The sequence below is a fragment of the Ambystoma mexicanum genome, chromosome 9 (assembly GCF_040938575.1).
Source record: "Ambystoma mexicanum isolate Mex_15411 chromosome 9, UKY_AmexF1_1, whole genome shotgun sequence".
NCBI lineage: Eukaryota > Metazoa > Chordata > Amphibia > Caudata > Ambystomatidae > Ambystoma > Ambystoma mexicanum.
Window position 1 is genome coordinate 865,202,171 of NC_090931.1, and position 24,964 is coordinate 865,227,134.

The 24,964-nt window shown below is 43.4% G+C and overlaps 1 protein-coding gene across 1 annotated transcript in view; it reads left to right on the forward strand.

Moving 5' to 3' along the window:
* Positions 1-24,964, forward strand: part of LOC138487418 (putative methyltransferase DDB_G0268948) — a 315,104-nt gene that overhangs the window by 31,668 nt on the left and 258,472 nt on the right. Inside the window, exon 3 of the mRNA XM_069613972.1 lies at positions 17,538-17,701. Coding sequence (XP_069470073.1) covers positions 17,538-17,701 — 164 coding nt within the window. The remainder of the gene's footprint in view (positions 1-17,537; positions 17,702-24,964) is intronic.

Below are 24,964 nucleotides of genomic sequence, written 5' to 3' on the forward strand. Positions count from 1 at the left end.
ACACTGTTCCTCAGTGGTGCTGCAGATGATGATATCATCTACATACTGCAGCACCGTGCTTTCCATCTCAATGTGTCCTAGGTCCATTTGTATCACTCTGTTAAAGATGGATGGTGACTCTCAGTACACCTGGGGTAGTCTAGTGTATTCCCATTTTGTGTGTGGTATGTGAAGCTTGTTAAATCTTGTGAGTCAGGGTGCAGTGGTATTGAGAAAAATACAATTTTGAGGTCGATCACTGTGAATCGTGACACCTCCGCTGGTATTCCGCACAGTATGGTGGCTGGGTTAGCTGTTATCGGGTACTCTGCCTTCACAATATGGTTAAGAGGCCTCAAATCTTGTATGAAACACCAAGACCCTCCCTTTGCCTTGTGCACAGGATACACCACAGTGTTGCACGGTGACTCTGATGGTACCACTATTCCTCTATCCACTAGGGCAGTTATTGTCTCGTAGATCCCCTCATCAGCTTCCTTAGATAGTGGGTACTGCCTAATACTGGTCAGCATTGCACCTTTCTTTAGCTTTATTTGTACTCCTCCAATGCTTTTATGCAAACCACGTCAGAGGGACTAGTAGTCCATAGAGAGGTGGATACAGCTGCTAAATCTTCCTTGTAGAAAGGTACTTGGGTAGGGATGGGTGCTTCTAGTGCCATTGCCATTTTCTGTGCTACCTCCTTGTATGTCACTCTCAACCAAACATAAACGTTCATCTGGAACACCATCTCCCCATCCCCTGCTTCATCTGAGAACAGCTCCTCATCTGACACCTGTGTCAGCCGGCATCCTACTGCTAAGGCTATTACTACTCTCCATGCTTTCCCTTCCCCATCCTGGGTGTGAACTGCGATGTAGTCTCTGGTTGCTACAATACTCTCGATGTCCACTGATATTATTGCCCCTTCCTCCTCACTAGTTTGTGTTTCTGGCCCGACGAGGTATGCTGCTGGTCTCCTCCACACTTTACCCTCAATTCCTGGTAGCCATGCTATTGCCATGTCTGTTCCATATTGGAAGAGGTCCCCGTCCACTGGTTCTGCCCTTGCTACTGTTTTGCCACAGTAAGCCTGGAGTATGTGTCGTGCGGTGAGCATGTGTATGCCTGGTGTGGAGCACACTATTCCTTTGTCAGTGAAGGATATAGTCATGTTCAATCTGCTCATGATGCCCCTCCCAGGTATATTTACTGGTGATTGTTTGGAGTATAACAGTGGTAGGATAAGTTGTGATCTCCAACAGATAAGGAGATGTTATCAGTAAAAGGAACCAGCCCTCGAGCCCCAGAGAATCCTTGAGTGTGCATGGCCTCGCCTGACAAGTTGAACTTCCCTTCCCTAATACAGGACCTAGAGGCCCCTGTATCAACTAAGAAAGAACATGTTTTGTCACCTATCGCCACCTTTATGCGTGGTTCCTCCGCAGGGTTTGGTGTTACCGACAGGATGGGAAACAACAAGGATGTCTGTGGGCTGTCCTATTGGGGGTATAGCGATTGTCCGTTCCCTGTGTATGGGTTGTGACCCAATATTGTCACCTTTCCCAATTGCGTCTGTGGTATTGGTGTGTCTGCGGGTAGTGGTTTACTGTCCTGTATTTGTGTGAGCTGCTGTACTGTCTGGGCTTGTTGTTGTGCTGTCACCATTTGCTGTTGTGCTTGGTGCTGTGCTGGTTGGTACTGCACTTGTGGTGCAGGGGGCGTCTTGTATCTTTGCTGTTGCGGTTGAGGTGGCACTTGTTGGGTGCATGTTTCTGTCACCTGTTGTGGCTGTTGTTGATAGTACTTTTGCCCCCCATTGTAACCCTGTTACCCTTGCTCTCCCCATCCTGCTTGTGCCCATCTTGCCCTGCATACGCATGATACGTGTCCTCCTAGCCCACATGTCCAGCACGTTGGCGGCTCTTGGGCTTGCCTCGTGTATCCTCCAGTGTTGTCTAAGCACCCCTGCTGTCCATACTGGTTGTTCCCTCGGAACCCTCCCCCTTGCTGCGGTGCTACTGGTCCAAATCCCCTCCCTCTTGCTGACCCACCCCTCCCCCTGTAGTTGTTTGTATAGCCATGTCCCACTAGTGTGTACCCACCGGCCATCTGAGGAGCGTATGTGTGTTGGGCTGTGTATGGAGGCAGTGGCAGCATTTGCTGTGTTGTTATTTGTGCATGCTGTGGTGGTGGTGCTGGTTGTTGTGGCTGTTGTGTGGTGTCTGGTACTAGTGTGAATTGGGCGGGGCTTGTTATTAGCGCACCTTCCATGGCATATTTTGACACTTTCTTTTGGACCAGTTTTGCCTCCTCTGCCTTTCGGTCTTCCTCTTTTTGTTTCATCTTTTCTTGCCATAGCCTACAATGGTGTACTATTGTCAGCTGTATTTCTGGCCATGCTTTTGCTTCCATTCCTACCAATTTCTTTAACAGTCTTTGTACTGGTTCTGGGAGGCCCTGTATTATTATGTGGTAACAAATTGCTAGTGTTTTGTCCCACGGTTCCCGCGTTTCCAGGTGCCACTTCTCCTGTATTTCTTGGATGTAATCAACAGGGTCTTCATTCTCACGCATGTTGCATGAGGTTATTGTCCCTATATCTAATGTGTCTGGGTATTGTACCCTCAGCGCTTGCCATAGTGTGTGTCTGCAATTTGCAAATGGCGTCCCATCATGTGATGTGTCATTGATTGTTACCCCTGGGAATCCCGCCCTCTTCCAGATGTCATCTGCTGTGTCACCCAATATGGAAACTAGTAGCCCCTTGACATCACCCACTGCTAGCTTTGTCCTGCGGTTTGCTTTTCCATTTCATATATTCACTCTCCTGCCCCTCCGCTTAATGACGGTAGTCTGCATTTAATGTTTTCTTTGCCTGCATGTTTCCATGGGACATATTGTGGCCTTGCCCCCCTCTCTCTAATAATGGCATTAGCGTGTATTCTTTTACCTCCCTTGGCATGCGTCTGTGCGGTGATGTGTGCATGTATTCGCTCTCTTCTTCCATGTCAGAAAGTTCTTCAATAAAGAAAGCACGCTAGGAGGAGAACATCTACTGGACTGTGGAAAGGTACATCTAGCTGGGACCCAGAGTGCGCCCCTCGCACCCTTCTTTGTCAAATCTTTTAGGAGTCCCGGGCTCCAGAGGCGGCGGCACCGGGGTGACACATGCCCCTACTCAGGAGAGCCACACTGTTGGTTTTCCCCCCTCCTCCCAACTGGGGTTTTACACTTTGTAATTGGAGGTTGAGTTGTTTCCTGGCTACTTGAATGACTACAGCAACCAGAATCCCCTGAGGCCATCACTGGTAGTAACCATCAACACCTGAATAAACACCTGAACAGACTGCCTCCCTGATGATTGCAAGAGGCAAGAAAGCGCGCTAGGAGGAGACCATCTACTGGACTGTGGAAAGGTACATCTAGCTGGGACCCAGAGTGCGCCCCTCGCACCCTTCTTTGTCAAATCATATATATATATATACATATATATATATATATATACACACACACACATGAACATCTGTTAATCCAAAAAATAGAGCAGGTTGATACCTCAGTTAGGCTAGGTTATTTGTTTGTGAGCTTTCATGCTCTTGACCACTTCCTCAGGCAGGGATGCAATGGAGCATTTGAAAAACATTACAGATTAAATAGCCCCTTTTGAATTCCTTATTTCTTCATGTGTGCCTGCCTGTGTACCCGATTGGTAGCTTATTCAGAGTGGAAGCATTGCATGTGATCAATCCAGCCCCACAATGCAGTCTTCAAGGTCTGGTCCACTGTGTTAAGAGGGAAGGAGGTCAGTGGAACTAAAGAGAAGGAAAGGCCTCGGGTAGGCTTGTGAGGCTGGGGTTTTTTGATGGCTGATTGGGCTAAAATGAAGGTAGTCTGGTAATGAACTGTTGCCTTATAGAGGCTACATGGACTGGTGCAGTGTCAGTCAGATGCCTTTGGAAAGGTTGATAGAAAGGGGTGGGTCTGAATATTGTGATGCCTGCATCACTATCTGTGTAAAAAGTAAGAGTTTGTTAGTTGGGGTAAAGGCTCATGGAACGGTAGCCAGTCATTATTTCGAAATACAAAGCATCAAAAACAAATCCATTGAATACTTAGCATCGAAAAGCCGTTCCCTTGAATGGCCATTCCCTTGAAAAAAATGTGATGGTTCCATCAACATGTTATTGGTAAGTATTGGGTTGGGGTTGGTGCTAGGGTTAATTTTAGGGTTAAATTAGGGTTAGGGTTGGGGCTTGGGTTAGTTTAAGGGTTAAATTAGGGTTAGGGTTGGGGTTTGGGATAATTTAAGGGTTAAATTAGGGTTAGGGTTGGGGCTAGGGTTAGAGTTGGGGTTAGGGTTGAGGCTAGGGTTAGTTTAAGGGTTAAATTAGGGTTAGGGATGGGGCTTGTGTTAGTTTAAGGGTTACATTAGGGTTGTGGTTAGGGTTGGGGCCAGGGTTAGGGTTAGGGCTAGGGCTAGGGCTAGGGCTAGGGCTAGGGCTAGGGTTAGGGTTAGGGCTGGGGCTTGGGTTAGATTAAGGGTTACATTAGGGCTAGGGTTGGGGCTGGGGGGTGTGGGGGTTGGGGACGGCTGGGGGAACCCCCCCTTCCTAATATATATAAAAAAAGTTACAACACTGGACAGCGCCATAACGTTTTAAAGTTAGGAAAAATGCATGGAAATGTTACTTTTTACATGTAAAAGTGCATTTCCATTGAAACCAGTCCATGCATATTGTCGATGGAAAGGTTTAGAAGGAATTGCACTTTTACATGTAAAATATAGGTTTTCAATGCTTTGGCATTCGACTGTTTGTAGTCGATGCTTTTGCAAGTCGACCCTTTATTTTCGAGGGAATCACTATAAACCCATGGAACTGCTATGTCTGTTCAAGCCCCCCGTCAGGCTAGTGAATATTTGCATGCCTTTGAATTCATAGGTCTTTCTGGTTTTGTCAGTCCAGAAATTATCCCCAAGCACATCATTTCTAATATCATTGAAGGTATCATTTGCTTCTGAAGAATTCTCGCCAACTGGTCTGACATTTGTGCATTGCTTGATACTCTGACGGTCGAGGTTCATGCAATTATGTAGCTGTTGACTGGTTTTCCCCATCTAGTAGCCTGCCTGGGGCATTCATGCACATAATCAAGTATACAATGTTGTTGCATGCACATGTAAAACGCCCAACAATCCTGGAGACCTGCTGCATGCAGTTTATCCTAATTCTATTCTATATATGTGTCCACTTGAAACTTCGGTGGCTGTTCAAGCCCCGGTCAGCGTATTGAAAATGTGCATGCATTTGAATTCATAGATACATTTTCTTTCACTACAGCACTTGAAAAGGGATTCACCATATCTCGAAAATTGTTGTGCATCTGCAAAGGGCTTACGTTGAATAAGAAACACAAATGTTAAACAAATAAATATAATTTGATCACATACCAATGGCAAGTGAATCTTTAACGAAAACAGCCAAGTTGGTTCAGATTTGTTTTTGACCAGTTGCAGTTTTGGTGGCCACCCATTTACAGTGCATCCCTAATTCACAAAGGAAGGTGATGACATTGTGCACTTGTATGATAGACCTAGCTTGACTTGAGTTAAGCTTGACACCAGTTAAATTGCGAACCATTCTGGGGTTATTCTGGTTTACTGCGGCTGTTTGTACCAAATGTATTACCCCTTTTAGAGGGGGAGATATAAATGTAATGACAAGCATTGCAATCATATGTAGTTGCTGTTCATAGCCTTTTGAATCTAACCTCCACTCTTCAAGAAAATCATCCTGCTATCCAAGCTGTACACTGTCCTTTCTCCTGTGGTAAGGATGAAACAGAGAAACACGGATAACCTCAGGCCATGTCTCGTGCTTGCGCTGTGGAGCACATTGAGCTGACTTTTGCTGCACCAACAATGCTAACAATGCATTTTGAGTTGGTGAACTGTGGATGTTCTCAGTTTGCACGAGTCTTTGTCAATCAGCCTCACTGTAAATAACAGATATCCATATGGCATTTTGTTTAGACATATAATTGAAGAGTTCTTTTTTCGGAAAAAATCAAAATAGGTACCATTCAAAATGTGCAGCCTGTATAGTAAGTACCCTTTTATGGTATAAACCATACACAAACTCCCACCTGGGCTGGAAATGTCCTGTATCTGCAATATATTGTCCAAAGTAACATGATACTTCTTTCCCCTCATGCATTTAAAAGTCTTTCAGATCTGCTGATAGTATCTGGTGAAAGAATGCGCAAGAATTCTTTCAACAGCGTTAAGGAACAATTACTCTTTTAACAGTGAACAATATGTTGCTTATACATAGCACCTAACATTAGCAACAAACATTTCCCAGCTTTACCAAATTGCCATTGCCCTCTTTCAAACGTTTTTTCATCAGTATAGCTCCTGATAATCAAGGGAAAGCCTTGTTAATGTGCTGGTTCATGTGTTGTCAACTTACATGCATGTTATGTTATGTTATTTTGCATTTATATAGCGCCTTATATATCATTGGTATGGTCTGAAGGCGCTGGTAGGTTGAATGCCCTTGGGAACCGAAGTTCGTGTCAGTAGAGAAAGTATAGAGTCCAAAGGTGCGTGTGCGCACCAGGTATGTGTGCAGCTGGTGCGGAATTCGTGTAGTAGCTGCTTGATAGCGGTAGGTGTGGTGGTTGAGATCAGGAGTATGTGTTCGCTCTTGCAGGATTTATCCAGACCGAGTGTGGCTGCGTTAGGCCTGAGGAGAACGCCTGGCTGAGGGGTGTGAAACCAGCAGTGTTTACATAGAGTGATGGGGAGTGAGCGCGAGATGTTGATATGAGAACAGTTATACCGAATGGTGTCATAGTATCTCTGTGTTCTAGTTGAGTGGTGATGTAAAGAAGAGAGTAAGCGTGGGGTGTGGTATGATGGGATGTATGCTCTTTCAAATGTTCCCTGCATTCCAAGGCATATCATGTATGTCACGCAATTCTATGCGATCAAGTCCGTTCTATGCACTTTTATTCGTTTCAGGCATTAGAGATCAGATGTTTCACTCATCCGCTCTGTACACTTATCCGCTCTGTACGCTCATCCAGTCTACACACTCATCCAATCTATATGTTCATCCAATCTATATGCTCATCGAATCTACACCACGCTCATCGAATCTACACCACGCTCATCCTGTCTATACACTCATCCGCTCCACCCACTCATTCCCTCTACCCACTCATCCGCTCCACACACTCATGTACCCTCTCTCATGTGTTGACCATTCACTATAGCATTCTTTATGACCTACGTACATGTTCAGGCACAGGTTTGGGGAAACATATTTAGGTCCATGTTTGAGAGTGAAATCCTGCAACAATTACTTCATTTGCTGGGCCACTGCCATAATGACCACAATTATAAATAGTCAGAAATAGTCTTACTGGTACCAGAGAAAATAAGATGGCAAGTGTTTTAAAACATTACTTGAGCCCACAGTCAAGCCCTGTCTCTTTCCCGTTTCATTATGTATTAATTGCCACCACATTGTCTTCCTTCATAACTTGGTCCCTTGTCATATAGCCAAGTGGGATCCACAAAAAAGGTCAAACACAATCTCAGGTGAAAACAGGTTTTTATTTTACACAGAAAGGTCCTTCTCCTGGGTCAAAATCAAAACATAAAGGGCCAGCACAGCTTCTTTGCAACAGTTCCAACCGTTTGATGGCTCCTTATAATGTTTACAAGGTTTTGGGGCACCACTACTGCAAAACTCACAGTCCCAAAGGTGGTCTCTCAGAGATCCCTCTGGTTTGCCTCTTCTTGGTGCTGGCATATAACAAATTCTGATCCTTCATGTAGGTCATGTACACTGTGCCACAGCCACAAGCTGTAGGTGCAACTAGAGTTTCACTTCAACATTCAGACAGGGCCACCTGCATTTGCCTGCCTCAGTTTCCATGGTTGAGAAAGAGGGCTTTATCACATCCCTCTCTGCGGTGCTGATATGTGCCCTATCCACCACTTTTCTACTCCTCCTCTGGTCGTGCTCCTCCTCCACACCATGCCACATGCTCTTTTGTCCTCCTATAGTGGGCTTAATACCTTCTGATACCTTTCCTGCATTGGGATAAGTGTGCCTTCTTATTCCTTCCCGCTCCTGCTGGCGGCCACCACACTACTCTTCTGCACTTTCTCGTTTTCCATCCTCATTCTGATGACTTCCACCAACAACCTCTTGAAGTCTTTTACCAACCACTTCCTTTCTATGACTCTCAGACTCACCCTGACGACTCAACTTTCCCTCTATTCTCTAGGCTCCTCCTCCTCTCTCTCCCTTGCATCCATACTCCTGCACCTCCTCACTCAAGAACTACCAAATCACTCCCAGCATCCATCACAACCTCCTTCTCCAAACACTCACACTTCCCTTTCCTCGCATGTCCCCTTTATACATTAGTGACTCCTCCCCTAAGGCTGCCTGGGTGTAAGGGCCTGCCAATGTCTGCCATTATTTGGCTGGCGTGTAATTGGTTATGATGGAATTCCTTACCTCCCTCAGGTGTAGTATATGTCCTTGTATGGGACCCTATTTTAATACCCTTAAAGAACCAATATTATCTTTATCTGGCATGTGGCTGTCCAATCCACGGTTCAATCCAAGTCCACAGGAGTCAGAAAGAAAACACAGTGCCACAATCCAGGGAAGGAGTAACCAGAAGCCATCAAGTAGTAAAGCTAAGGTCAAATACCTGAAGAAACAGCTGTGAACCAAGCACCAAATCTAGTACAGGAGTATCAAGAAGCAGCCCACAACATGAAATCAGTACATGTAGAGCATCCACAAAGAATCACAGAAGAGCTACTCACAGGCAGGTTAAGAAGCACTTGCATGTGGCATTTGTGGCTTCTTAGTGGGGGCATGATGTCATATGCGCCCTAGATCAATCACGTGAGGGGGTTGCTGGTTCTCTGCAGGGATGCCGGCAAATGTAGTCCGTCTGCTGCCCTCATTTGGTGAGGTGCCACAGGACAAGCCAGGGAAAACAAACTGGTCTATCCCGACCCGCAACAGACTGGGCTGCATGGCAGTACTCCTCCCCAATGCCAAAATACCAGCTGGTGTATAGGGTGTAGGGAATGATACTGTACTACTAGTTGTGGTGCGTCCACTTGCTCTGCTTGTTCCCATGATCTGTTCTCATCCCATACCCTTTCCAGCCTAACAGCTATTGCAATCTTCTTTTGACAATGCATACATCTAACACCTTGTTATTCTTTGTCCTTTTTCCTGCAGCTGGGATGTTTTCTGGGACACGTGCATACTTCTACTGTGTGCTCACACTAGAGATGCATAAAATACAGGGTCAATGTTTCATGACTGTAGGAGAATGAGCTTTATGGTTACTGTATTGATAACTGGATTATCATATATGTACATACGTATCATGGGTGAAGTATTGTCTTCCCTCGAAGACGGAAATGGTTTGTAGTCAACCAGACACGGTCCCCAGCGTGATATATCAGGGAGGGGCAACTTGTTTTGTTAGCTTGAATTGGGTACTTTTTTTGTGCTTCATGGAGATGGTACAACATAGTGCAGTGGACTTCCCTTACATGGGCAATACAATGGTTGGCCACAGCCGTATGAGATGAGGGCAGCAGTCTACCGGGAATGCTCATGGGTGCTTGCCATATAGGGCATAAAATGGAAAACTCTGTATGCGAACTCTGCCATATGGAGAAAGGAGCTCTATTCTTCCTGAAATTGTGTGCATAGCACTCTGTCTGCCCATCTATTTATTGTGCATTTGTATGGCACCTATACACAGGTGTTTCCAATTTTGTGGTGATAGGCAGATGAACAACAGGTGTCGATCCAAAGGATTTATGCCAGAGCTTGCCACAACATGCCCTGTGTGATGCATCAGCCTCAACACTAAACAGGAGCCGAGGTAAAAACAAATTCAGATCCTCGAAGGCAGCTTGAGCTTCAATGAACCAAAAGCAGGGAATGGATGTTTTTGTCTGAGCAGAAAGAGGAGCTGCTAAAGCAAAAAGATGTTTATGAAGTGTCAATAAAAATTGGCAAAACCCACAAATGATTGTAGGTGTTTCAGAAAAGAGGGATGAGGCCAGTCCAAGACTGCTTGCACTTTGCAAGGACTCATGTGGGCTCCTTTTGTGGTTAAGACAAACCCCAAAATCTCCACCTCAGACATGAAACAGGCATTTCCCGCACTTAGCATACAAGTTTTTTTTTTCTCCCTGAGACTGTGTAAGACAGCCCAAACGTGATGTACATGCTAAAACATCATATTAGAGTATAGCAAAATATTATCAAGATAGACTACACCATGTACCTATTGATCAGGTCACGGAAGACGTTGTAGAACAAGGTTGTCCAACATACGGCCCGCGAGCCACATTGCGGCCCTCCAAGCCATTTCATGTGGCCCGCGAGGCTGTACAGAAAACATTGAACAAATAAATAAAACTCGGCCGTGGCGGAAGACTGTTACTGCCTCTGGTGCCCCCTAAAATGGTGAACCAGAGGCAGTAACAGGCCACGGCTTGATTTATTTGCCCAATGTTTGTCGGGTCCGTGGACCCGATTAATTTATTATTTCTGCAATGGTGGTCGAACCAACATTGCAGAAATAAATAAATTAATGGGGTCCACGGACCCGGCAAACATTGAACAAATAAATAAATGAACCAGGCCGTGGCAGAGGACTGTTACTGTCTCCGCCACAGCCCGGTTTATTTATTTGTTCAATGTTTGTCGGGTCCGTGGACCCGATTATTTCATTTATTTCTGCAATGTTCGGTTCGACCAACATTGCAGAAATAAATAAATCGGGTCCACGGTCCTGACAAATGACTTTAAGAAATATGGCAACTTGCGTTCCATCTCATTTTCTTCATTCATCGTTATTTGCTTTCGGTGCCATTGCCCTGATGTTCCCTTCTCCCTCACGTGGGCTCACCGGTCTGCGGTAGCAGGTACTGCTTTCCCTGCAGTGAACCTGCAACAGCTTGCTGGTGTCCCGCATTCCTCCTTCAGGTTAGCAGCCTCTGCCTTGTGGTTCTTGTTGCTCTCGCAGCTCTCCCTTTCCTTTTCCGTGCTCCCCTGGCCTGCGGAGGTGCTGAGATGACATTTTGGTACCACTGTGCGCCGAGAAGTCGTCCTTCCTCCTCTGGTGATCTCACGACGTACCGGCGTACCATCCTCCACAATCTGCCTTCTTTGGTTTCTCCCATGAGCCAGTTGACTCCACAGACCTTGCACTCGCCCAGCAGTCCCTTGGTCAGTACCAAGAGGACTTGACCTCTCCAGTCAGCTCTCCTTCGGCATCTGTTTTCCCAGTTTAGATGTCCCTCCAGCTGATATGCACTTTTAACAACTAGAGCACTGCTTGCATTCTCGGTCATTACTCATTTTGATTACTCGACTCAGCTTCCTCGTGACAGTATTTCTTTCATTGGCAAAAAGGGAAGTCAGTTTGCAACAAATTGTAGGCAGTGTCTAAACAAATATTGTCCGTAGTTTTGTATGACAAACTTTATCATTTTTATGGTGAGTTTTAAGAAACATCCTCAGCAGATTTAAAGGACAATTTTGATTATTTTTATGTAGAGTTTGAAGAAGTATTCTCCACAGTTTTAAATTACAAATTAGGTTTCAGATTGCTCCGAGGAAAAAGATACCGAGCTACCGGGGGAGTGACCTTCACTACTCCCCATCTCCTCATCTTCTTAGTGGTCCACATATCCTCTCGTGGGAATTTGGAGCTTATATACACCAACGCTACGCAAAGGGGAGGAGTGAGGGTAGCAGCATGCCTTCAAGGGCAGTAGAAGTATCCTTTAAGGAAAAAGGAGGGTATGTCATTTCTTCCACTGATGTCATTGGGACTCTCTGAGAGTTACCTCCCCCAGGTTGTCTTCCCTCATATAACCGCCCCAGGGATCAGGATCAGGTAGTGACTGCTGTCCCCTGGCCACATAGAGGGAGACTGCCCCAGGGAAGGAAGTTATGGCATCCTTGGATTCATTACAATGCCGTTCCCAGCTCTAACGCTTTAGGCACGGACATGCATGAATGTGTCCTGGCTACCATTCAAGACTCCCATCTAGAGTCTAATTCTGCCATAACTGAAGCCACCTACCGGGATCAAACCGATGCCGACTCCCCCCTTGCAGCAATAAAGAAATTAATTTTTCTAAGCTGACTGACTGAAAAGAATTCACTGATTTAATAACAATCATTCAGGAGATCGAGGAGGAGCTCTCAGCGGAATCTGACATAGTAGTTGGGGGACAAACTCATTCCTCTACCATCACTGCACAACAGCCTCATTACTTTAGCCCATGCCATGCTCTGGGAGTAACCATTATAAAACACAGACCACGTGACAAACACTGGTAGGTTACAAGGGACAGGGACTATGAAACCTCCCTTTGTTCTTGTGCGACATGCAAGGGAGGAGAAACATGCGTAATGACCAATGCCCCGCTAATGACAAGTGTAGAATGGGCATACCCAGTATGGAAAAAGCTGGGAATTGATTTCATTAGACCGATTGAGCATATACCACTTTCACAAAAATATCCAGTAGTCCCAGAAAATGACACTTCAAAGTGGTCCGAAGCCCATTTTCTTCCCAAAATCACCACTTCCCCCCCATTTCCTTTCTATATGACATCTGTGGCAGGAAAGGATACTCCAAATAGTTGGTTTCGGATAATGGGGCTGCATTCACCTCCAGAGAAATTACATTGTGCCTTTCCAACTGTGGATTTCTCATGTTCAGGCATCAATTTAATAACCAATAGGAAAAGCCAAGTGTGCAGGGTGACAAGATTCTTGAAGGGGACAGTTCAATGGGCAAACCAAACTTTTACTGTTGATCAGGAGACAGTTAAGCATATATATATATATATATATCAGCAGATAATTCCATCACAAAAGAGTCACCATTCTGCCCAATGCAAGGTTTTCCTTCAAATACCAGACTTGCCCCAGTCTGTGCCCATGATACATGCCCTTCTTCATGCCCTCTCTCATGGTCATCAAAGCTAGAGTGACTGACATGCAATGAAACACACTGCACGTTTAATGCCCCCTAGGCCACCGCTTTTAATTCCATCAGAATGTGTGATTGGCTGAAAGTAACAATGCAACGCCAATCCAGAGACACCACTTCCAATTTAGTGATCCCCTTCATGGCCAGCAAGTACTAAGGAATGCCATTGTAGTTCAAGGGGAAAGGTTTGGAATATCTGAAAGGTTGCTCTCTATAATACTGCCGTGGACAGCCGCACCATCAGCGACCATTGCACTCAAGTGAAGGGCCTTTTCATAGGTTAGCAGCCATTCAAACGTCACCGCACCCCCTTCTTATGACTGACATGCACAAGGCAACCAGATCTACAGCACTACAAATCAAAGAAGTGAGCTCATCAAATGTCAATCCAGACATACTGCAAGTTAATGGCCATGGCAATGTCTCAGGTTCTCCAGCATATCAAAATGTACACTAAGACATTGACGTATAACAGCAAGGAAACTAAGACAAAGTGAAGATTACACAATTCCAGAGTATGAATTCCAAACAGATCACAACACACAACTGCAACAACAAGGAATGCAGAGAATAGCTCCAGCTTTTTATTTATATTCTGAACTATACTAACATCTTCCTCAACAAAGGGAGATGCTGTAGCCACCTGCATGCCTACGACAGAGTCCACCCCTCCCTTTTCCACACACTTCATCATGCTTATCAAAGCGTGGTGTTCCAGATAGAGGGGAGGAGGTGGAGCAAGCACAGAAAAAGCACAACCTCACGGTGGAGAGCGTTAGGGAGAATTCTCTTATAAGGCTAATTTCCTAAACCTAGTGAGTCCCCCAGCAGCTTTGCTGGATTTTTGGGGTTTGTTTGACTCTTTTTCTCCCACTCTTAGGCATGATTTGAGGTATATCTTTGTTTTTCTTTTATTTATTTATAGTGCAATAGCCAAAATTTGATTTTAACACATTTCAACATACAATATATAAAAATGAGACGATTAAAACAAAAGAGAATATTCACCAGCAATTTACAAAATTTAAGTAAATACATCATAGAATAAAAGTAAAAAAAAAAGTAAAAAAGAAATTCTAACCAGCATAAGTTAAAACAAATAATTCATATTGTTACTAACTTCAATTCCCTTAAACATCTTCCCACCTCAATTGATAAAGCCATCTCATTACCAGAAGATATCTTTGACTTATTGTGTGCTTATGGGCTATGGGGTCTTTTTACTCCATAGGGTATCATCTGTTTTAGTGTATGTGTTACACAGCACCCTCAGTGCAGTAACACAGGGGTGTCATAGTGACCCCCAAACATAGACTCCATACCCTGGGACTGACTACTGTCTCCCAGGGCATGTAAAGTCACCATTGGCTTTACTAGTCCAAAATTGTGAACAGAACCAGTACAAACCATCATATTATGGAAGTACTGGAAGGGGTTAATTCGATTGCTCCTGGGTCTATTTCCAAGGGGGCACTGTCCAGTCCCCCCTTGTCGAGTTTGTGGCTGGTGGTAGTGGTTACCATGCAAAATATTCCACCGGAATATTTAATATGGGATTTTTCCATTGATTTTAAACGCACCACTTTTTGGTGCAATGTTAAAGATACCGCTGGTTTATTTATTTAATATAACATCACTGGTTGGGTCTTTTCGCCAGAACTCTTTTCTAAAATGGCGTTTGTGTCCGTCTCTGTAATTCCAACCAAGGTCGGGCCCTTTGTTCCATTTTTTGGCGGGCTCCTCCACAGAAGCTCTCCAACTGGTGCCACTCTGTCTGGGTTCCACAGGATGTGTGGGTGGGGCAATTGGCACCCTGGACTGTGTTGCCTTAGCAACCCAAGTCGCACTCTGTTCTGATTGGCCCAGTGGTGAGCCGCCTGGCTCACCACTTAGCATGTATGAGTGACAGCTAGGCTGTTGAATGGGGGTTTTTCTGCATAAAAGCAGGGCTTTTGGGACTGGAACTTCAGAAGTCACCACAGGACCTAAGAAATCCAAAGAGGGGAGAAGCTGAGTCATCTGCAATGACGGCACCACCGGTGGAGCCCTGCTGCAACAACCTCACCACTTTCCCGACGACAAGAGAAGATCTTCTGCTGAAAGAGTCTTCTTCCTCTGAGCTGGTGGGATACACCAGTTCGCCATTCGCCTTCCAGGACGTCTCTTGGTCGAATTGCCAGTGCCAAGCACCCCGGCGGCCGGATAGCCAAGCTTCACCACTGTGACCGCGAATAAAGGAACGCACCTTTTTACCGAACAAACTCTGCGGCTGGTCTCTTCCCTGGGCAGTGCAACAACTCCAAGTTTCCTCCTCGATGAGATCTTCTCTTCCCCTAGTCGAAACCACGAACGGCACCCGCTGCCAGGAACAACTGCCACCGCTGGAGCTTCCTCAACTTTAAAGGTACTGTGTTCCACCTGGCCTCCCTTTCTACGGTTTGCTAAAGGTGACCCTTAAATCCTTGGCTTTCCAACAGGGTTGGCCCCCAGACCTTCTAACTTTACCTTCTGAATCAACCTAACCTCTTTTGAACATTTTTACAAAGACTTGAATGCATTTCTAAACTGTGTGATCTTGGGCATATTTCACCTTGCTCCATTTAAAGTGGGCCTGGCCTATGAACTTTGGCTCTACAGTAGACTCTGCCTTCACTAACTTGTTTTGGTCTTATAAAAGTGGGAACTGTTTTATTTTCATGACCTGCCTTTTTCTCTCCCTTTAACTTAATTATTGGAGTGCCATCTAAGTTACGCGCTCGCATCTGTTTTTACAAATAGTGGTGTTTTGACTTAGACTTGTCTAATAATTCTTAAGGGAGGTGTGTATACTTTTCTGATTGTGTTTGAACTTGCTTTGATTTATAGTGCTAGTGTATTTCCTTAAGTGTGTGTTAAATAAATAATTATATACTTTTGATACCAAGCTTTTTTGCTTGCTCTACTGTGTTTTTAGCCCTATTGTGTATCCTCTGTATACTGCCCTACTCTTCTTGAGAGAAGGCTGACTGCTCAGCCACAGCTACCAGGTAAATCTGGGTGGTACAGACTGCTACCAATTGGGTTTACTGCTTACTCCTGTAGTCTTAATCCTCTTGCAGTGGTCCCCAAGGGAACTGCACAGGATTCTGCCTAACAGAGAGCAGTACTAGTGCTCCACTCTTCACATCATCCCTGGGATGCTTCTCAAAATATATAAAGCTTAAATAAATAAGTTCCCCACGCCACCCAGCCTTCTGTCATCCTTCAGCTCGAGTGTTACAAATTGAGATGGGGACTGCAATTTGAGAGATGGGCTAAATCATTGAATACCACTAACAAAGGATTAGGAGGAAACTAACAAGTCAATGAACAAATACTATACATGCAAAGTGGTACATATAAAACCAAACAGACAACAAACACTCTGCAAACAACACCAAACTATAAAAAACAAACTTAAAATGTATCAAAACTTGTCAAAATGCTTCTAACACTCTCCAACTATGAGTCTGCCTTGTATAACTCCTTCTATCACTAGTATTACTCCTTCACTCACTGATAAATAAAACCCAGAAAGGGCCAGGAAGTGAGCTGGACCTTTTATAGAGCCTCTAACTTCCTTGCGGAGATTCAAGGCCACGGATTGACTGAAGAAGCTCGACAAATCAACCAGAGGTTCGACCTGGGATTTGAGGTTCCTGATTGGAGCCTGAAATCAATGCAAGACTTGGGAAGCCATGAGACGAGATCCGACCCGAGATTCAACCTCGTCAAAAACTCATGGTGCACTTGCAAGATAGGAAGAATCTCTCTAAAGAACCTTGAGGGTTTTCTGAGACTTGTTGCAGGATGTTTGGCCAGTGCTGGTCAAAAGCTCATAAACAACAAAGATCTTGTGACTCTGTAAAAAGCTGGGACCATGACATGAAATACTGTATTGGAAGCGTAGGAGTAGGGAGGCCTGTGACAGGCCTTCCCTCTGTGACCACGAGACAGGTGAAAGGTTGTGGGTGATAACTGAATTATAACCGTAAAGTTAAAGCTGAATTGTGTCTCCGATAAGTCATGAAAAAAGTCATCATAGGCTGAGAAAGTCTGCTTTAGCTACTAGAAACAAAGGTTGGGAAAGCTTCTTAGGAATCCTGAAGAGGCTTAGAAAGCCTAATGTTGAATCCTTAGGAACATTTAATTAAGGCTATTGCGAATTCAAGGAAAGATCTGAGAAGCTTATGCTTTAAAGAGGGGACTCAAAGAGATCCCAGGAGGATGTGTTTAGGGTGGTGAGGGGCAGGTAGTGGGTGGGAATAGCCATGGGGATTAACATGACCATGGGCAGTCAATGGATGGATAAATGACCAAGCAACACCCACAAGCTGTGTGTGTCCCTCCTCAGATGTCCTCTCGCTCCTACCTGTACTACAATGCAATAATTTCAGCTTATTGGTTGCGCTTACGTTTAAGCTTAATAATAAGTTTTCTCTGTATGCTTTTTTTTTCTTCAGAAAGGGAGACCATTTCAGCTGGCTGTGGACGTCGGCTGCGGCACAGGACAGAGCACGCGCAGCTTGGCAGACTTTCATTTCCAGAAGGTGATCGGGGTAGACATTAGTGAGGCTCAGATCCAAGAAGCCCGCAGTGTTGGTTCTAGCCCCAATGTCTCCTACCTGTAAGTTGAAATCAACTTTTACAAACAGTTTGTAGCCAGACTTGGGTTAGGGATCAACTTTGCAATATAGCCCATATTTAAGCATTCTGTTTTTAATAGTCTATGGCATTCATAAGCGATAATTAGCTGAGAGTAAATGTTTGTCATGCTATGCAGCAGGTACCGAGTAGTGCTGGGAGTACTTCTGCCTATCATACTTGTGAGCAGGGGTGGACTGGGTACTAAAAGAGGCCCTGGAAATAATTACTGGGGACCAAAAGAGGCCCTGGAAATAAAGTTCAAAGTGGCCCCATATGACACATTTTCAGCAAGCCCAATGCTTTTCCTATGAGAAAATTTGGAAATGCCACAATAAAGAGGCACAGGGTGCAGAGGCCCACTGGGAAATCTCCAGAGTTCCATGTAGACCAGTCCACCCCTGCTTGTGAGTTGAACGAAATCCTAAACCTGTGTGTCAGTGTGTCGCAAATTCTCACCAGAATCGCTTGATGGCCCAAACTGTCAATCCAAAGCATTTGCAAATGTGCGTTTATATAAATGTCCCATCTCACTTCTTGGGCCTGATTCATGGAATTTGTAGTGCGGTGCGAAGTGACTTTGGACTGGTGCAAAGTCACCTTGCACTGTCAAAAAACACCCTGATTCACAGAGCGCTGCAAAGTGTATTGTTGCAGTGCAAAGTCACTTTGCATTGCACAAGTAATCTTTGCACTGTACTAAATGGTCCTAATTCACGGTACAAATAGTACCCTTGCAGTGCAAAGTGATTTTGCAATCCTTTGTGAAATGATTTGTTACACCCACTGTGATTTTCATGAAAACGTTTTTTTGCATTTCTCCTTCCATTCAAAAAGTAAATGAAACCTTTGTGTTTTTTACAATTAATTCCCTTACCCTTCCTCCTTCCACCAAAACAAAGAGAAATAAATAAACCCTGGTGAAACCCTTATTAAAATGCTCTGAGACTATAGCTTTGCATTGTTTAATCCTTTACGTTTCCCTTCAATCTATACTCAAAAAGGATATATAAAAAGAAAACCTTTGAGAATGTGTTCATAGAAACCTTCTTCAACCTAATTTTTCAATACTACACACCCCAAAAAACCTTTGTCTCCAATTTCCCATTAGTACCGTCTCAAACCCCACAGATTAGTCGGGCCTGTTCACCTCTTCCCTGCTATGTTTTTTTGTGAGGTTTTCATTAGAAATAGATTTTTAAAACTGTATTCTATATCTCTTTTGGGGTAGTTTGCCTTCGGACAAAGAAAAGAAGTTGGAGGTGGGGGTAGATGTGGTTGGAGAGTATTCACAGTCCACTAAGATTAAGGCTTGCACCTTTTTTGTTTATAAATGGGTGACAACGGTTTCCCCTCCCTTAACTTCACACCTATTAGCGTTACCACTCTTCGAATGTGATTTTGGATTTAGCATTATGTAGTCAAAAGCATTTTCTTATAAATGTATATATTTATTCATGGTGTTTGCACATATTCAAGTCACATAAAACAATTACTTCATGCCATAATTCATTCATATCAATGTTAACAATACGTTTACAAACATATAAAAAACATCACATAACGTGATTCAATTACTTATAGCAGATCTGCCTTTTAAAGACAATTAAAATTCTATTTTCGTTTTTTCTATTTAATTTGAGTAAAAAACTTGTAAAAGAAAAACGGTCTCCATGTATTATGCACCAGGGTCCAAAGAGGAAGAGAGAGTTGTTGTCTACATGTGTTTCAGCACTTTTATCTGAATACGTTTGTTCCAACATTTCTGGCAGGAATTGATTGGATGGGCTTTCTACATGACAGTGTTTCTTGTACATGCAATGAAAATGGATAAAGCCCTTGCTGTTTTCAGAACGACTACAATAAAAAACATAAAAACTCGGTAAGACTATAGAAGGCTATGGAATGGACATTAAAGTATAGTTATGTGATGTTTCTCACATTATTCTTGATAGGAGTAAATATGGGCACGATGGGTAAGTTCCATCGTACTGTCCAGACCTCAGTGGAGTTCACCTACAGGGGGAACAGGTAGTCTCAATTCAATACATTAAGACCTTCATTCTGTTCTCAGGTACTTATTAGAACGAGGCTACAGAGATAAAGCTTAAATCACTAACCTCAATAGGGGCGGCACTTTCTTATTTGATTGCTCGCTGTACCTTCTTTAGGAGAAGGTCATGACATTCGCTCAACGTTATCGTGCTCCTGTAAATGGGTGCACACACAACTTTATTTGTGTGACAGTTAATACTTGGCACATGCTCATTCGTATATGTGCCTGCCTTGTTGTCAAATTCATACACATGTAGGGTCATTATGGAATTTGTGTTAGACGCTTTTTGAAAAATATGTGAGATCTCATTATTTAGTTAAGAAATATCAATGGCGCCAGCGTTCTGGGCATTCATTCAAGGGAGGGAAGGATTGCTTACCTTTTTTAAGAGTGCAGAGGGCCGTCATCATTCAGAGTTCTCACGGCATAGTACGACTGTTGAATGCTGGGAGTTAATCTATTGCAGGAACTGGTATGTTTCTATAGTGTCATGCTACACGTACTGCGCTTCAAAGTCACACTTCGGCGCCATGTTGGAAAGGTCCTGATGGTCAAGTCATAACATACTCAATGACGGAAACAAGCACTCATTATTGTTCTATGTGTCGGTGGATTTCTATTTGGTGGCATTATCATATGGTGGCACGGGCATAGCACTATTTCATTGATAGTATCGCAACATATGGTTATATGTATCGTAAATATCAGCAGGCAGCACCCAAAAAAGGAAGAAGAACACTGGGGTCCTTATTTTTTCAAGGATAAAATAGAAAACATTTTTTTTTATATTAGGAAGTAATTTCATAAGAGCCAATTTCCGACCATTACTGGTGCTATAATATCGGTTATGGAAGGTCTGTATGCACATGTGCATATGTCATCGTTTTTTAATGGTTGCATTGGGAGGCAGCCAATGCATGCAATGGGAGTTGTAATATCCCTTAGTATTTTCAGTTTTACCATTCCACAGAAAAATTACAGATCCCTGAAATAAATTCCTGAATGGTGCGAAATGAAAGTAGTAGTTTCCCACTGATAATTTCTACTTTTCATTTTCTGGAAGGCTTGGGGCTTATAAAATAGATTTTGAAATGGTACTCGTCCAATATAACATCTCTCTGATGTAGTTTAACATCAAGGGTGGTTATTTCAGCTCCTTTACTGGGGATTGAACAAGATGTGAAAAATTATGCTTCCAACTTCTAATTTGGACATTGCAAATATAAGTGTGTGAAAAAATTCCTAATTATCAACATTGAGTGGAGACTGTTTATGCGCTAAAGTTCCGGGAAAATCTTACCACACTTATAATTACAATGTCCAAACCAGAAGTTGGAAACATACTTTTTCACATCTTGTTCAATCGCCAGTAAACCAGCTGAGATATCTACCCTTGATGTCAAAATATATCGGAGGGATGTTAGATTAGATGAGTACCATTTCGAAATCTATTTTATAGGTCCCATTCTTTCCGGAAAATGAAAAGTAGAAGCTACCAGTGGCAACCCACTACTTTGATTTTGCCATCATGCCAGTTCAACATGTGCAAAGTGCAATTCCAGTGGGGTGCATTTGTGTTCTTGAAGCTGTTAGTAGAAGCTTGTGGAGCACCTACACTGTCTGCTGTTAATTTATTGAACTGAAGACCCTATTGAAGTGTGAGTTGCACAGAGGACTGTAAGAGGATTGGGAACTAAAGCAGCAGTGGGTTAGTAGCAAAGGTCAAGTGACCTATTACTGAACAATTTCCCATGTGGAAGATTATCTCTAAGGGACAAAGAATGTTGGCTACTATATAGTAGTGGTGTATTCCTGACAACGGATTTTCTGTTTAATGCTACTGTCAGTGTCCCTTCCCATGCCTTGATTTCTGCAGTCGCATAATTAGGCCTCTTCCGCATCTAAGAAAATGTTAACAATTCTAATTTTTGTTTCTCTCGTGCGGCCCGGAGGTAAAAATGATCAATGGTGCTGTCTGCATAACCTTTTATTATGCATACGAAAACAGAATTGTTGACACTAAACAACGGTCGTAGTTCATACCATCTCTGTGCATTGAACAAAATTAGGTTACATGGAGTGTAGAAAAATGTCATGACGCCCCCAGGTCCCCTTCTACAAGGACATTAAACAACGTGGTCACTTCCCTCGTGCTGCCCTGGTCAATGCCAGATCAGCCGTGAGAGATGCTGTAGCTTTTGCTGATTTCATTGAACTATCTGATCTTGACTTTATTTTTGTTACCGAAACCGGGTTTAATACCAGCTCTACTTTGGTTTTCCATCTTCTTGTCCCACCTGAGTTCCAAATTTAATGGTTTAATCAGGAGTCTAAACAAGAGGGTGTGGTTGCAATTATCTTCAACTCCTCCCTGACTTTAACCAGGGAAAAGATATCCCAGATGTATGCGTGCAATTTAATTTTATCCCCCTCTTGTTCCTTTCATGGCTCTGCTATCGACCCCCCCGGAACCCGTTAGTCTGTTTTTAGAAAATCTGCACCTATTCCTTGGAACAAATGCTTTGCAACATTCTAAAGTGATTATACTTTGAGATTTCAATATCTGGAATGACATTCCAGATAATTCTAATACAACTAAACTTAACGAAACTCTCATGTTACATGGCAGTTCCTCCCTTACCTACTCCCCCTCCCATAGTCAAGGCCGCTGCCCTGACTTAATACTTCACAAAGCCAAGGACTTTTATTCTATGAGACCATACCTGTTGCTTGGTCTGATCATTATGCCAGGATCTTTAGTATTCAGAAAGATCCTTTTGCATCCCGGAAAGCCTGTCAGTCTGTCAGCATTTCCTCATGCAGCATAAAGGATCTTAATAAAATCACAAGCACAGAACTCTCCTTAGCATAGTCACCTTGCAGCTCAATCCTGACATGCAAAGACTTTTTTCAATCTAAAATGCCCAAATTAAGCAATGTCTGTGATTCTATTGCCCGTATTAAACTTAAAAATACCCGAAAATAAGAATAACAAATGGCATTCTGCCTCTCTTGGGGCTCTTAAGCAGGACTACTGTAAGAAAGTGAAAATATAGCGTAAAACTAACAACCCATCCTATCGCCAGGCTGTAACCACAGCCCTTAGTATTTACAAAAAAGCCATCCTTTCTGCCAAATCTTGTTTTCTGCAAAGTGAGATTGACAGTCAATAAACAAGCCTAAAGAGATTTTTGATGTAATAAAAATTCTATCAAATCCCTTATGCATATCATCCACTCTGTCCCTGTCTCTTCAACTAGCAAAGACATTTAATGAGTTTTTCCTGAACAAAGTTAATGTGATTTGATCAAATATTCAGACTTCCTTACCTGTTACTGACCACACAACATCTTTCCACAAGAAAACTTTTAACGTCACTCCAGTTACCACTGAGGAAATCTTTACCCTAATTACAACTTTAATGCCTACAAATCACAACCATGGCCATATCACTGCACATTTGGCTAAACGCAATGCAACGGAACTAAGCGAGTTTATCTCTCGCTTTATAAATTCCTCCTTTACCCAAAGCAAGGTCCCAACGGACCTCAAAATATATTTTTGTATCCCTCTGCTGAAGAAACCTTTGCTGGATAACACTGTTTTTCAGAAACTATCGCCTCACATGGCCCTTGAAAAGTCTTAAAAAGGTTGCCATTTCTCAAATACAAAAAAGTTTGGAAGAACATCATCTCCTTGACTTGTTTCAATCATGCTTCAGGCCCCGTCACAGAACAGAGACAGCTAATGAGGGTGACCTCCGTCTACTTTTTATATTCAACCTTTCAGCAGCATTCGGCAAAGTCGATTTTAATATTCTTAAATCCAGATTTCTTGAAGTCGCCGAAGTGTCGGACAATTCCCTAAAATGGTTCTCATCTTTCCTATCTGAGAAGACCCATAATGGGAGTTCACTACTCAACTTACCTTCCCTTGTGGTGTTCTTCTCTATAACCTCTGTTATTTAAAATCTACAATAAACCACTTTTGAGAATCTTCTCCAAATTCAGCCCACTCTACCATTCCTACCCTGATGACACAGAGATTTATGTAACAGTCAACAACTCCTCTGACTCAATCAAGCGAATATCTGATTGTGCACAAAAATAAAAGGTTGATTGCAGTCATATAGGTTGCAATTAAATCCTGCCAAAACACAGGTTATTCTATTTGCCCTAAACATCTCTTGGCTGACCCATGCCTTCTCCCCACATCCTGCTCTATTTGATTTTCTATTTCCCATACACACAAACTAAAACATCTTGGCTGCATTTGGCAGTCCAATTTGAACTGCAATCAGCAGGTTAGTGACACAGTAAAGTCTATTTACTACCGGATTAGACTTCTACGACCTATTCTTCCCCTTATCTCGGAAAAACAGACCGGTAGTCATTGGATCATTGATAAAATTTAAACTTGATTACTGCAATGGCACCCTTGCAGGTATCCCAGCAGCTGATCCATTGCCTGCATGTTGCCCAAAATGCAGCCATCAGACTTCTTTTTCATTTGTCAAAATCTATACCATTTCCATTTTATCGTAGATCTCTTCACTGGTTATCAGCGCAGAAGAGGATTCTCTTCAAGATTATTTGCCTCGTTTTTAAGTGATTTCACGGCTTGGTGCCCACATACCTTGTTACCAAACTTACTCCTTATCATCCAGTTCGATCCCTATGATCCTCTGTGCAAAGTCTACTAGTAGTACCTACATCGCACTTTGTACACAGAGGTGATAGATGCTTCTGTGTTTTTGGTCCCCATGCCTGGAACAAAATCCCTCCTGATCTCTGTAAAAATGGATTCCTTTCCTTTATTTTCGAAGAAGTTTAAAACATATCTCTTTTTATAATGTAATTATGCAACTATCCGTCGCTGTAAACATCTGTACCCAGTGGGCCTCATTACGACCCAGGCGGTAAGTTACTGCCTGGGTCGTACCCTTACCACCATGGTGTAAACTATGTTTACACCATGGTGGATGGCGGATTTACTGCCCCATTCCAAGGTGAGTGGGGCGGTAAATCCCCATTTCCCATTTTACCCTTCCCCATTCCCATTTTTGCCCCATAGGATATAATGGGAGTGGGGAAGGCGCTAATTACGCCACCGTAAATTACGGTGGCGTAATTAGCACCATGGTCCCTTAGCGCCATGGATTCTAACGCCTGCAAAAAGCAGGCGTTAATA